Raw genomic sequence first — 13,287 nt, 5'->3', positions numbered from 1 at the left:
TTTCAGAAAGGAAATTCTTTAAAAAAAAATATCTTTTGGGAAGACAGAATTAGCAAAGCGAGAAATAAATTTAAACAATATTCGTGGGCTTATAGGCACGTGTGGGCGCTAAAAACTTTCCGTGGGCAAAGAGCACCCTCCATATTCATAAGTCAATTGAAATTTATGACACAACACATGCCGCCCCGCAGCCACCAGCGAAAATACTTTGTTTATCTCTGGAAAAAAATATATTTTTGTGCATAGTATGTGGGGTCTAAGCACCCACCCCGACTTGGGGTCTTGGCATAATAATTTACAAAGCATTTTACGCTTCGCTTCGCCTGCCATCTGCATTAGCCGCAAAGTCAGTTTCGCAAAGAATTTCGGAGCGAAGGAATAAATATGTTTGCATAATGTAAATATAAAGGAGCTGTCCTGATCTATGGTCGCATTTTATTGCCAGGTTGGAGTTTATGAGGTGATGCAGAAATATATTTGACGGACACTTTACAAATAGCTAAAAGCGAAATGTTTAAAACAATTAGCCAAGACAGGCGAACTAGATCAAGTTGACATTTAAATGTGTTTATATTCTTGTACTTAAAATTTTCTTTATATGTACAATATAACCTTAAGGGAGAGACTTGAGAAACCAATTAACGATTATAATTTTAAAAACTCCTTACAGCCTGAAGCATTCAAAATGCACATTTAATTTTCTCCTGCTTTCCGCAGGCAACAATAAAAATCGCGTGATTTTGTATGGGTATTTTTATGACAGTCACAGGTACGTCCTAGCCGTGCTTCGTCCTTTTCACGAATTACGCTTTCATTTGTATTCAGAGATGCGGCGCCCTTCTATGCGATTCTCATAATTACATTAAGCATATTAAAGCTCGCTGTCTGAGCCGTCTCTCCTCAGCCCCAACCCCAACCTGCCCTTCCCCGAACCGCGGCTTTCCCCTTGTCCTGGGCCAACTAATAACGTGTCATAAAAGATTTTCAGTGCTTTAAGTATGTGTTGGCAAAGCGAAACACATTGAGGCGCCTTGAAACACTGTGTGGGCGTGGGAAGAGAGGTGAGGCTGATGGCTTACACTAATTCCTCTGACTCTGCACCAAGCGGTAAACGCATAATTCCCAATTAGCGGCAATTAATTGAACCTCGCCCAGCGATTAGACTGACGTGTGAGGGCGCGGAAATGTGGTCTAAACGCAAGTTTTTCAATTAATAAAAAGTTATATAAAGTTGTTTTTTGTTTTCGAGATCACTTAATAGAAAAAAAACATATTATTTATATCTATTTCTCCGACTTTGTGTACTGGATAGTCAGACATCCCATCATTCATTGGAAATCTATACGAAGAAACCACTAAACTGAGGTATTTTAGGTATTTTTACAAATACGGACTATTTGTGTAAATGCCACAAAAATTTAAATATTTTTTTAAATTAAATTTTGGGTTGATTTAAATAAAATTTTTATTTTTATTGAACTCAAAAAACGAGCAAATAAAAATATTCAAAGTTGTTTGACTTACTAGGTAAAAGAAACACTATGGAAATTATTTAATTCCTATTATTAATATATTATAGTAAAAATATTATATTAAAAATATTTATTTATATTAAAATCGTAATAAATATAAATATGAATTTAAATACTTACTTGAAATTACTTTACATCATAACAATAATTTCCCCCTATTTTAACATTTTTGGGACTCTGGATATTTAATAAAATCCCTAGATTAACAGTGCCTTACAAAAGACAATTTAGTGTTTTATTTATTCTACTCTACAAAAATTACAGTGTTTATTGTTTATATAATTTTAAGTTTTTATCAAATGTTTTATGAAAACTTTTAAAGTAATAATGGCACTACAGCTTCAAAATATCCTGAACGTTAAATGGCCCTGCCAGGAAACAGAGAGTGTCTCTCGCCGAGGACTATATACACTTCGGCACCTTCGTTAAGTTGAGAGCGAGAGAGTCGCGCCCTGCGAGAGAGAGAGAGAGGGGATGAAAGGACTGCCGAATGGCCACGAGCGAATGTCCTTTTTGGGGCGATGCTGGCGACGATGACGAGAAAAATCAGCAGTTTCATTGATAACGCGCAACGAATTGGATCTCAGACGAACAACGGCCACGGCTACACTGTCAAAAAAAAGTTGTGAACTCCTCTGCAAAAGCACACAAGGCAAACATTCCAAATTGAGGACTCCTTTGCCGCTAACACTGCGTATGAGTGATAATAATATAACGTATCCGTGGTGTTTACAGTCCCATTTCTTTCCGCCGACTTGACTCTCGATTCTCGCAGCGCGTGTGCTTTATTATAACGCCGCATGCGGAGGATTATCCCCTTTGCAATAATAACGAAAACAGGAAATTAAATTAAAGACCCGCAATCTGTTTAATGTGCGTGAAATAAAAAGAAAACGATAAACACAAATCATGCCGAATCATTAAAAACTCTAATTAAACAAAAAATATATAAATACAATTCAAGTGACTGAAAATATAATATAATAAGTAAGTAGGTATTAATATATCTGTTTCAAATATAAACTTCACTTAGCAAGGCTGCTGCTCAAGAAGCCTAAAATTTAACTTGTTCCTTTAAGAATCCCTTCAAAAATATTATTGAAAAACGTCTCCCTTTTAAATGTCTTTTCGAAGGACATTCACTTTTTTCAGCTTTCAATTAAATTCATATTATAATTTAATTAAACTGCGAGCACCCACAAAATGGCCACTAATTAGTTTGGCCTGCCCCGCCTTTTTTGGAGACCCAAGTCAGTCCCTGACCTTCGGTTCAAACAGCAAAAAAATTCCTGGCATTTCCTATATAGGACAGAAAAATAAAAACAAAATAAGGGAAACGACCTAATTAAAGTGTGCGGAAAGAGGGTGCCCCCAAAAAGAGATTTTTGTTTTCTCGGTTTTCATTTAAAGCGTCGACATTTTCATTCCAACCTTTTCAACAATTTTTTGCGACCCCCCCGTTGATTTATCTAAATACATGGGAGGGGTTGTAAACACCTCCCACGCACCCTACTTTTTCACAGAGAAGATATTTTATTTTTGTTGTGTTTTTTTTGCTCTGAGAAAAGTTCCACGTCGATTTTCGAGGGACTGGGGCTCTGTTCAGTGGTCGCCTGTCGTCCAGTTGGCGTCACATAAATTTATATATATTTTTTTTTCCGCCAGCTTCCCGCCCCGGGAACTGACAGTGACTTAATGAGCTGCGGAAGTTAATGTGCAACTTGGCCCAGACTTGTTTCCATTTTGCTGGCAAATTTATTTGCATATTTGGGTTAATTCAGTTTCTCCGCAGTTTTTTTTTCCCTATGACTAGCATTATTCTTAGCTCTTGTTCACTGTTATTCCGCTGTTTTTCTGACCCACTTTTGGCTTAATTAGCATGTTCTTTTTTTGTCTGGCCCAAACCATAAAAAAATCTCACTTGCTTATAAGTGTATGGTTAATTTTATTATATTAATGCTGTTATTATATCGATGCTTTGTACAATTTGTAAAAATTATCTGTTGGGGAAGAGATAATCTATTAGTTAACAAGAAAGAAAGCTAACTTTGGCCAGCCAAACAAAGTTTGTATACCCTTGCAGGTAACAATTAAAATATATCATAACTAAGCCAAAAATGCATTAATTTCGATTCGGAAAGCAGTTTTGTTTTAGTTTTTATTAATTTAAAAAAACTGCATACCAAATTTAAAATGAAAATTTTTGGCCATTTTTGCTGATTTTAATGATGTAACCCCTTATCAAATTTCGCAAAAATGGCCAAAAAATCGATTTCTTCCGGGCATGTCTAGAAAGATTCCCCTGTTGATGCTGATCAAGAATATATATACTTTATAGGGTCGGAAACGTCTCCTTCACTGCGTTGCAAACTTCTGACTAAAATTATAATACCCTGCAAGGGTATAAAAATCTGGAAAATTAATTTCCGGTCTTACCTGTTACGCATTGTTTGTATAAGGAATCATTCGGGTAACAACTTTAAGCGCAAGCTTCAAGAAAATTCTGGAAATCAAAATATAGATTATTTTGGTAAGGTATTATGTATGATAGTCTTACCTGTCCTATGCTTATGTGACGAACCATTCTCATGTGTGTCTTGGAATCCGTCTAGGGAAATGCAGGCCGGATTGTGTACATCTTTTCTGTATTCTAAAAGCCGAGTTTTTAGAATAATAGTTCCAAAGAATTAAGCTACGAGATATGCTAACCTGTTTTTTATAAATTCATTCTCTGTTTGTCTCTCTTTTTCACTTTATGCTTAAACCTAGCCAAAAGATTTACTTTGTACTTTGTTTTTACTGAGCTAGGAGATGTGTTCACTCTGGAATTTGGAATTGAACAGAATATTCCTGGCCGCCTTCGAAGTCGAGTCGATTTTGGGGGTGAATCAAAAATGCCAGACTACTTTGCTTGCTTGTTTAAAACAAAAAGTGAATACTCGTATCGTGCTTCAGTCCCTTAACCCCAACTGAGCCCTGGGAGCACACAGACCTTCCAGGAATCAGAGGAAATAGAACGGAATGTTGACTTCTGTGGCCTCACAATGGCCATGCCACGCGCTTCCCATGCGAGAAAGGAGGAATGTGTAAATACCAGTCACACACAATCAATAGCAAAGATTTTTTCTGCACACACGTTCTCGGCTCCTTAGCCAATTTTCTTTTATTTCAGACGTATTTTCCCAGCCGCTTCTTTCATCTTATTTTATTCGTGAAAAGTGCTGGGAGAAACTCTTCAATGGAGCCCAGCGACACAATTGAGAGCCCGACCAATCTGTGGGGAAAATTATATTCTGCACAGCTCTCTGGGAGCCCCAAAACCTTTGCCTTTGCTTATTTGTATGCCCAAGTTCATTAGCGTCAGTTGGCAAATATTTACCGAGTTGGCAAATTGTGCTTCACTTTTTGCTAAGGCGCTTCTTTTTGGCTGCAACAGCAAACATAATTAAATTTAATTTGTTGCCAATATTGAACCTACGTACATACCTTGTGTGTGCGGAATCAACACAAATACAGGGCAGTCATGGCATCGAAGGGGTCAAAGAAAGTCTGGCTTAAAAGGCTCACACTGCTCATACATTCATGTGTTCATTTTTGGGAAAAGTTTCAGTGAAAGCAGGTAAAAGATTCCAAAATGCTGACAAAGTACATGATTTTATTTCTATTGGCTGCCTCTGCAGATCTCAAGTAGCTTAAAAGCTTTACATTTTTGTAAATTATACCTTACAAAATATACAAAGGTGTGAAGAACTTTTTAATTATCAGCAATCTCGGCGGATGCTCCACAAATGCACAGCCCCAGTCTGCCGAATATATCCTCTAGGTTCTCTTGGGCCTCCTCCAGAAGGACCTTCATATCGGTATTTTTGAATATTTCCTTCGGTAGGACCTTATCCCCATTCGCGTTATGCCACTTCTTCATGTCGCGAGTGATGCGCTTAAAGAAGGCTGTTTTTTTATCTAGCCGATAAGTTAACTTGCCTGCAAACAGATGGAAAATTATAGTTTAGACTCTGCTAAAAAAGGCCAGTCAATTGACTTACTCGCTGCAATCTTCGATTTGCGTATATACTTTGACTTCAGGTTCATATCGGCCTTTCCGGCCACAAATTTCCGAATCAATTCGATGGCCTCAGGGGTTTGCTCAACCACTTCCAAGGACGAGACATGTCTCTCGCAAAGTTCTTTATAGTCGAATCCACGAAAGGGAACGTTGGTATAATCTGCAGACACCTTGAAAGAGTTTCGCAAATCATTGATTTCTTGTTTTGTCTGCTCCATTCTGTAGCAGGCGCGGCCATTGTATATGCGATAGTCGAATGTGGAAACCAGCTGTTCTATCGTTTCGTTGCACTTCCTAGACAAGATCTCATTAGTAAACCGATTTCAAGTTCATTTTAATTTTAAGTCAATTAGCTCACTGCGGAAGACGAATTCTGACTCCTGGAAGCATGGCCTTGTCCTTGAGCTCATTTAAGCAATTGCCCAGAATACGGATTATGTACTCTGACATGGACATCTGCAGATGCCTGAGCTTTCTCATGTCGATGCCTTGCTTCCGGTACCACCAGCCACGAAAGACTTTCTGAATCAGGGTGGCACTCAAGTTGTACAGCTGCACTACGGCCAGCTGTAATTTGGTTTCGGCCACGACGATGAGGTTCTTCTGTGCCATGTATCGGCGCCACCACTTCTGAATCACCACCGTAGCGAGCTTGAGTTTCCGCAAGTTAGTACGCACCAGCCAGCCCCGAATGTGTCGCTGAATAAGTTGAGCCGCCTTGAACTGCTTATAATCCAAGATCAGTCTTAGTGTGCTGCAGAGAATGGTTAGAGATATCGGGGAGAACAGGTGGACTACTCACCGTGGCAAGGTCACCACCACAGACGAACATGCCGAGTTCTCCTCAACTTCCTCTTCAGATGACCAATCTTCTAAAGATATTTCGGAATCGCTATAGCTAAGAAACAATTATGATAAGTTTTTCTGTGTACGGTAAATTCTTACACTGGGGTTGTGTTGAGCTTCATGTTGAAATTACTCATTAGAAAAGTTATCTAAGAAAATGCAGAAGTATATTCCACCTAGAAGCCGTAGAACAGACCTGAAAGTCAAGGCCAAGTTGATGGGTAAGCCAAGTTCCTAGGAGAGTTTAGAAATTTTCCAAATTTAAACCACAATTTGGAATAAATATAATTTAATAAAAGGATTTTTACTGTTAACACTAATATATATAATTACAATCGCACTTTGTCCAGTACAAGTAAACCCGAAACCATCTATCATCCTTACATTTTACGCCTTTAGAGAGGCAGAGAGCCAGATAGTCGCGCATTTAATACATTTTTAATGGCGATCCGGCTCGCTCGATATTCCAGGGAAGGCGCAACTTTGCCACTCAATGCAATCATTTGCCAATGCACTTGGCCAGGAGGGACGGGGACGGGGCGTACCAAGAAATGCGGAAATCAAAAGTTAAAATAAACTTCGCTGTCCTTGTCGTCGTTGCTGCTGGCTTTGTTGTCCTTTTTTCGGGTGCCTGCCAGGGAGCTCCTCCTTATAAAGTTCCAGGATATCCGGTTGTTGTCTTCGGTGCTCATTTTTCGTCCTCCCTCGCCAGTGCGCCGTCGAGAGCCCCGGCTCTGGTCCTTGTCTCGTTTAATGTTTCATTTATTTGTATTTTTGTGCTGGGGCTCGGAAAGGAGCAGGCCAGCACTGAGAAGCCAAGGAGGAGGGTGCCGAGGCTGCAAGGACTACGAGCTGGGACCGGGTATTGCATTGTACTGGGTCGCTGTTTTCACTATTTGACGCTTGTTTACTCATTTCCGGTGGCTGCCTGCATTGTGTCCCATCCGAAGGACATTGCCTTGCACAGCGGCTCTGTTGTCGTCTGGAAAAACTGAAGCACTTTGTAGCTTCCATTACGAAAATGCTTTAACGCTGACTTGACTTGGCAGCCGAGTGTTCTTTCATATTAAACAAATGTTACGAGTCCTTCAGATGTGAGAGTTATGCAATGGGTTCTCTTTTATGATGCGAAAACTCGATTATTCGATTATATCGATTAAGGAAATGCAGACAATGTTTAAAAAACACATTCTCTTGTCTCGCTAAGCTGAAACATTCAACTGAACAGATGCCCCAATTAAACTGTCCACTTTAAATTGAATTCAAATTGCAAATAATTTCAAACCCCCTAGATCGTCCTCTGCCAAACTGTGAAGGCTAAACTTTCAACCCCTGAACCACCAACCACTCGCCCGCGGCGCACAAATAAAAACTTTGTCAATGCGGTTTGCGCTTCTAATTTGCCCCAAGGCCCAGGCAATCGATCAATATTCATCAAAATGCTATTTAATTTGAATGCAGCCGCCCCGCGACTTAACGTCGTCACGTCCTCGTCCTCGTCCTCATCCGCGTCCTTCGCCGATTTTCAGACAAGGAGGCACACGCAACTTTCATTACTCTCTAACTCGGCGACAACGTGAACTTTGAAGTGTCGCAGTCGACATTGAGGAAAAGCCAACACGGAAGGATGCACTGAACCAAATGGGGAGCAGATGCAATTAAGCCTAAAGTGAATGGAAAAGGGGTATAATTCCAAAAAAATACAAATGCTTCTCCAATGCAAACGTTTGAATTAGAATTTTACTTTACTTTTCACATTTTATTTATAAGTTAATTATTAATATTTATTCTGAGCTTGGGCAAGTGTACATTTTGGCAGCTTCCGTTTCTCGCTAAAATTTCAATTTTTTAGGCTGCACAAGTCTGCCTTGCATCGGAAATTCTTTGACTGAATTTTGCATTCTTGGTCTCGGCTGCTAATTGCAGCAACTTGCTTTCCCCGCTTCCCGTTTCCGTTGAGGAAAATTGATCACGCATCCCAATTGCCCCAGAAGACAGGTCTTCGTTAACCTGATTTTGCAGAGAAAACAAGGGAGCGAATGGAGAGGTAAACATTTACCAAACTGCATTTGTATGGCTCACACATATAACGAGTAAATAAAACATCAATTGCTGGCCCTTTACCCTCAATTTTTCCCGAAGCATACTTTATTGGTTCATTGATGAGCCAAAGGAAAAAAGGGTCAGACGGGCTCTGACTTCCAAATTGGCAGCTGTAAATTTCAAGTTGCCCCCCAGCCCAGACAAATATGTGGGATTACGTGTAGCTGGCAGGGGAGCATTAAATTGACGAGTTTCAGGGGGGAAGGAAAGGTGAAAAACTTCTACGAACGTAAATTGTATACTGCAATGCGATTTGAAAATAAGTTATTCCGTTAAGTAAGAAGCTACAGATCATTAAAGACAACCAGAGCAAAGCCTTAAGCTAAATATTTTCAAGCAAACCGAAGCGTGCTAAGAATTTGATCCTTGCAGCAAATTTAAAGAAAATGCGTTGGCATTATATTGCCTGCCAGACTAATATAAGTTTTATTGGCCGCACAGACGTTCTGATGGAAACTTTGCCACCCCCGCATGTGGGGCGAAAAATAATTTTAAAGACCACAAAAAGCATGTCCTTGTGTGGAAAGTTAAGACCACTTAATGCACGCCAAAAGCAGTTGTTATATGTATGTATGTGTGCCTGCCATCTATGTACATGGCTCATAAATACTTGTATACTCGCACATAGGGCCACTCGCACGCACACACACCCTGACAAAACAGGGCCAACGACACATGTTTTGGGTTTTTGGCCCCTTGAAGGCATCATTTTGGGGGCCTGCTTGTGTATGCGGTGTTAATAATGCCTTTGATGTGTGTTAAGGACAGCTTCAGACTACGACAACCGAAATACATGGCCAACTAAGACGGCTCCATGTCCTTTGTTGTTCCTCTCGATCTGCAGCTGCTGCTGAAGTCTGCAAAAATGTTGGCAAATGTAAACAGAATTTGCAAGCAAACAGGATGCATGTGAATATTTTCACAAAAATTGAGCTTAGCCTTTCTGTTGAGTGTTGTTTTCATATATCTTTAAGTAATTTAATTTTTCTAAATTACAAAAGAGAACCGAAGTTAAGCAGGACAATTTGTTTTCCATTTCCTTGTTAGAATAAATTCCCTGTAAACCTCAAGTCTTTTACAGCGGTTAACGAACCCTGGCAGTCATTAAATCTTTTGAAGGCCTATTAGCGCATAAATAAAACGGCATTCGCGCATTACGCATACGCGGCGTTGACCAATTTTTTTATGGCTACACCTGAGCCTCAGCCGTTCCTCTGGCAAGTGGCCAGTTGGCCCCAACGCTCTGTCTCGGCTTCGCGTCCTGTAAGCCGAAGGAGGCGAGGTAAGTCTATTAACGGCAATGACAAAGCACGCGAAAAGCTAATAGAGAGACACAGAAAGTGAGGGCGAAATAAGCCGCCGGTGGGCGGTTAAGTAGTTTGGCAAGTCTATAAAAATGTATTAACTGCCGGACGACGGGAGGAGGCGAAAATAAAGTCATAAAGCGAAGTGCCGGAGAGTGCGGAGGTGTTCGAGTCCAGGGCCCAGAAACAATGGCCGTAATATGATAATCATTGCGTAGGCACACACACACACACACACACACACACTCACTCGCACCCGCACTTAGGGGCGTGTGAAAAGTGGGCAAATGATGCAAAGCAGAAGGAAGCTTTCCGAGGTTCCTTCAGGCAGCCTAGGATGCCTAACGGCAAATCCATTAAACCCTTATGATGCACGAGTACAAATAAAGTGAGTGAAAGCCGACAGACAATGGAAATGCCACGAGTGCTGGCTGCGGAGGTCGCAAGGAAAACACACGAGGCGTGGGGAATCGGTGGAAAACAAAAACATCTGGGCGCAAAAAAGGCGTGTCAAAACATATGCGAAAAAAAGAGCAGTAACCACAGACCGAAGCGACGGGAGAAAGTAGGGAAAGCTGCCCGCAAAGTGAGCAAACACTTGAGTCAAGTGGTTAGCTGGTTAAAGCGCTCCTATCAGGATGCGAGTGCAAATGGGGGTGAAGGGGGGCCACGGCGTGTGAAGTGGATGACAGAGCGAATGTGAAAGTTCATTCAAGTGCACCGTCGAAGAGGCCTAAAGGTTCTCGCCTCAAATTATAAACAGATGCTGGCGGGCAGATTAGCCGGATCAGGCAGAACAAGTGGGTAAACGGGCCAAGAGGATCATGGCTAAGAAAAGCCCACCAGAGTTACGTGCAATTATGTCGCATTTTATTAGCTAGGAATAAACATAAGGAATAAGTAGCAAACAGAAATCTAGAAATAAAACATCTCTTGAGAGTTGTGACATATTTCTTAGTGAGTTTTGTAAATAGTAGTAAATAAACAAGTTTCTGTATTACCCATATGTTTAACCTTCCACCCACCTTGATACAAAGTCCCCAATTCAATGCCACGTTTTGGGAGACAGCTTATCCCTGTGTGGCTTATCTCATGTCCAGGCGAGCAGGTACAGAATGCAGGGAAACGAGGACAGTGGAACAAATAAAGCGCAGGGCTGCAACAGTGGCCTAGCTACGATTCAGATTTCAATACCTGAGAGCATTTTTAGCATTTCCTAGAATGCCAGACCTGAAAGGGATACCGGTGGAATAACAACAATACAATATATGATACTTCCGCCTCCATTCATTCCCCCTGCTTGGTGCCGGTGCACAGACATTACGTATACGCGATGTGGGTCTGAAAGAAGCAGGAAAACATGGAGAATACCCAAAAGAGATACTTGCATTAGAGACATGAGCACCACCACCGGGCATCAAACTAACAAAAGCAAGTTTTTTTCGCATAAAAATAATACTGACAAACACACACGTACATTGAGCAGGCGAAGAAAGTTTAAATCAACTTGTGGGAATTTAGACAATTTTATAAACATGTATACGAGCCGGAGGACTGTGGCAAGATAAATCCGCATACATATAGATGTGCGACTAAAGTCGAAGGAGTTGCTTGAAAGGAACATCCGAGCTCATGTTCACTGAGCACATTTTAATTTAATTTAATATTTAAATAAGTTTATACATTATGATTTTTGATAAATAATAATATGCAAATATATAAATAGTAATTTTTAATATAAAATAAAAAAAACAATACCAAGCAAAACTAGAATAATACCTCAAAGAGTTATAAAAAGAAAGGAAAATGAAAAATAACTTTATTTCAAATAAAATTAATATTATTTTAAGCCCAAAATGTAGTATTTCTTTCAGTGCACCCACATGCACTGTGCACATATAGTACAAATTTAAAAGTAAACCAAGCCGCATCGCATCGCGCTATCTGCGGATGCTTCTGCCGCTTATTTCTTGGCGAGCCCACAGACACACCCGTCTTGTTATTGTTGTACGGTGGTGTTTATGCAAATTCTCGCCCTGTGTGTTGGGCCAGCGCCAAAAGGAGATACGTGCTTTATATATATTCATGAATGTATGAATATCTCGCCTGTATAAACAGAGTAACTGAATAATAATAACAACGGCAGCAGCCGACGGACGGCCAGCCACGAAAACTTGACGGAAATGTCGCCAGGGGAAAAAGTTTTTCACGTAAGAAAAAAGTAAGCTGACAAAATAAATATTACATTTCCCTGTTACTTCTTTAAACGCTTTAAATTAGGTTGTGGGAAACAGCGGGATAAATCAGTGTGGAAGCGTTTTATTTAGTCTGAACTCGTGCCAGCGATGAGTGCAATATCAGCTACCGAAATTCGAGAAATCGTACGTGATACATGATACTAGCCCAAGTGGGCTGGAATAAATTACCATGTGCAAATTATCATTTTTGCTGAGCTATGTTGTTTCAGAAACTATTTCAAAATAATACGAAATTCCTTTTTATAAAAGCCAAGGTCCGATAAGAATTTAAAAGTCGTCTGTAGGGATTATTGAAATCAAAAAACTACCAAAACATATTGCGCTTTTAATTTTCTAACTCGCTTGCCACCGCCAGCGGGTCAGTCATCCGTGGGCGATATCCTGGCCCCTGACCGGGTACGCCATTCGGTGGCACAGTGAAGCGTGAAACTTGTGCGCTTGTCACAGAAGCGCTGCCCGTCAGCCTTCGTTGCGTTCCTTGTGGTTGCCCCTGCAACAACAGTGGAGTTGCAGAAACGTCGCCACATAAATTACCGAATAGAGCAAACCGACGAACGAGTTGCCGCACAACAAACGACGGATTGGATTTCACCTTCTTTTTTCGACCACCTCCTGGCACCTCCCTCACTACTCTCCACCTCAATTGCATTAGCATTTTGACGTCTGAGTTTCTTTTTTTTTGTTTTTTGCTGTGGGTGCCATTGCCACTTGTCTCATTTCGAGCGCTGTCAAGCTGCAGAAAAGTAAATGCACAGCGCCATCTTGTGGCCAGCAGCCGGAGCAGCTCCTTCCCACTTCCGCCCATTTCCGCCCACTTCCACTTCCGCTTCCTCCGGTGGCGACTGCATCGCTGAGTGGATTCCACAAGTCCGGCACTTGGACATTGCTCTATTTTTTCCATTGCGAAAGTGATTGCTTGTTGCTCTCTTTGTTCTCTCGGTTGCTGATTTGCTTTTGTTTTCTAATTAATTATGGAGGGAGCACTGTGGCCTGCAAAAAAACACCCGCAAAAATGCAGAAAAATAACATTTTGAGTTTTTTCAAGCAACCTACAAAAACCTAGCAAAAACCAATATCAACATAAAAATACTTCTGAATGGTTCTAACTTCTTTTAATGTTAAATTTATTCTTGAATATTTAAAATTTTATTAAATTGAACATAAGTTCCCTCTAAATTAAG

General features: G+C 40.6%; 2 protein-coding genes and 1 long non-coding RNA gene across 6 annotated transcripts in view; 1 reads left to right on the top strand and 2 right to left on the bottom strand.

The window, feature by feature from the left end:
- Positions 1 to 2,258: 2,258 nt before the first annotated feature.
- On the bottom strand, positions 2,259 to 4,377 carry LOC121502393 (uncharacterized). Of its 3 annotated transcripts, none has more exons than XR_005990969.2 (4): positions 4,242 to 4,377; positions 4,090 to 4,182; positions 3,969 to 4,035; positions 2,259 to 2,349 (listed from the first exon to the last, which is right to left on the bottom strand). It is a non-coding gene; the product is annotated as an uncharacterized lncRNA (long non-coding RNA). The 3 variants fall into 3 exon arrangements; XR_011444311.1 differs by lacking the exon at positions 2,259 to 2,349 and adding an exon at positions 3,400 to 3,532; XR_011444310.1 differs by lacking the exon at positions 2,259 to 2,349 and having other exon boundaries at positions 3,481 to 4,035.
- Positions 2,320 to 13,287, top strand: part of beat-Ib (beaten path Ib) — a 54,012-nt gene continuing 43,044 nt past the window's right edge. Inside the window, exon 1 of the mRNA XM_017168568.3 lies at positions 2,320 to 2,519. The gene's annotated coding sequence lies outside the window, so the exon portion shown is untranslated. The remainder of the gene's footprint in view (positions 2,520 to 13,287) is intronic.
- Positions 5,168 to 6,672, bottom strand: LOC108075928 (uncharacterized). Of its 2 annotated transcripts, none has more exons than XM_017168565.3 (5): positions 6,541 to 6,672; positions 6,398 to 6,493; positions 5,954 to 6,349; positions 5,576 to 5,889; positions 5,168 to 5,513 (listed from the first exon to the last, which is right to left on the bottom strand). In XM_017168565.3, exons 1-5 carry the CDS (start codon positions 6,576 to 6,578, stop codon positions 5,287 to 5,289), a joined length of 1,071 nt encoding a protein of 356 aa, XP_017024054.1. In that variant the 5' UTR covers positions 6,579 to 6,672; the 3' UTR covers positions 5,168 to 5,286. The 2 variants fall into 2 exon arrangements, with proteins under 2 accessions (XP_017024054.1, XP_017024055.1); XM_017168566.3 differs by having other exon boundaries at positions 6,398 to 6,487; positions 6,541 to 6,619.

The sequence above is a fragment of the Drosophila kikkawai genome, chromosome 2L, assembly GCF_030179895.1.
Source record: "Drosophila kikkawai strain 14028-0561.14 chromosome 2L, DkikHiC1v2, whole genome shotgun sequence".
Taxonomy (NCBI): domain Eukaryota; kingdom Metazoa; phylum Arthropoda; class Insecta; order Diptera; family Drosophilidae; genus Drosophila; species Drosophila kikkawai.
This window is presented reverse-complemented; position numbering and strand designations above follow the sequence as displayed.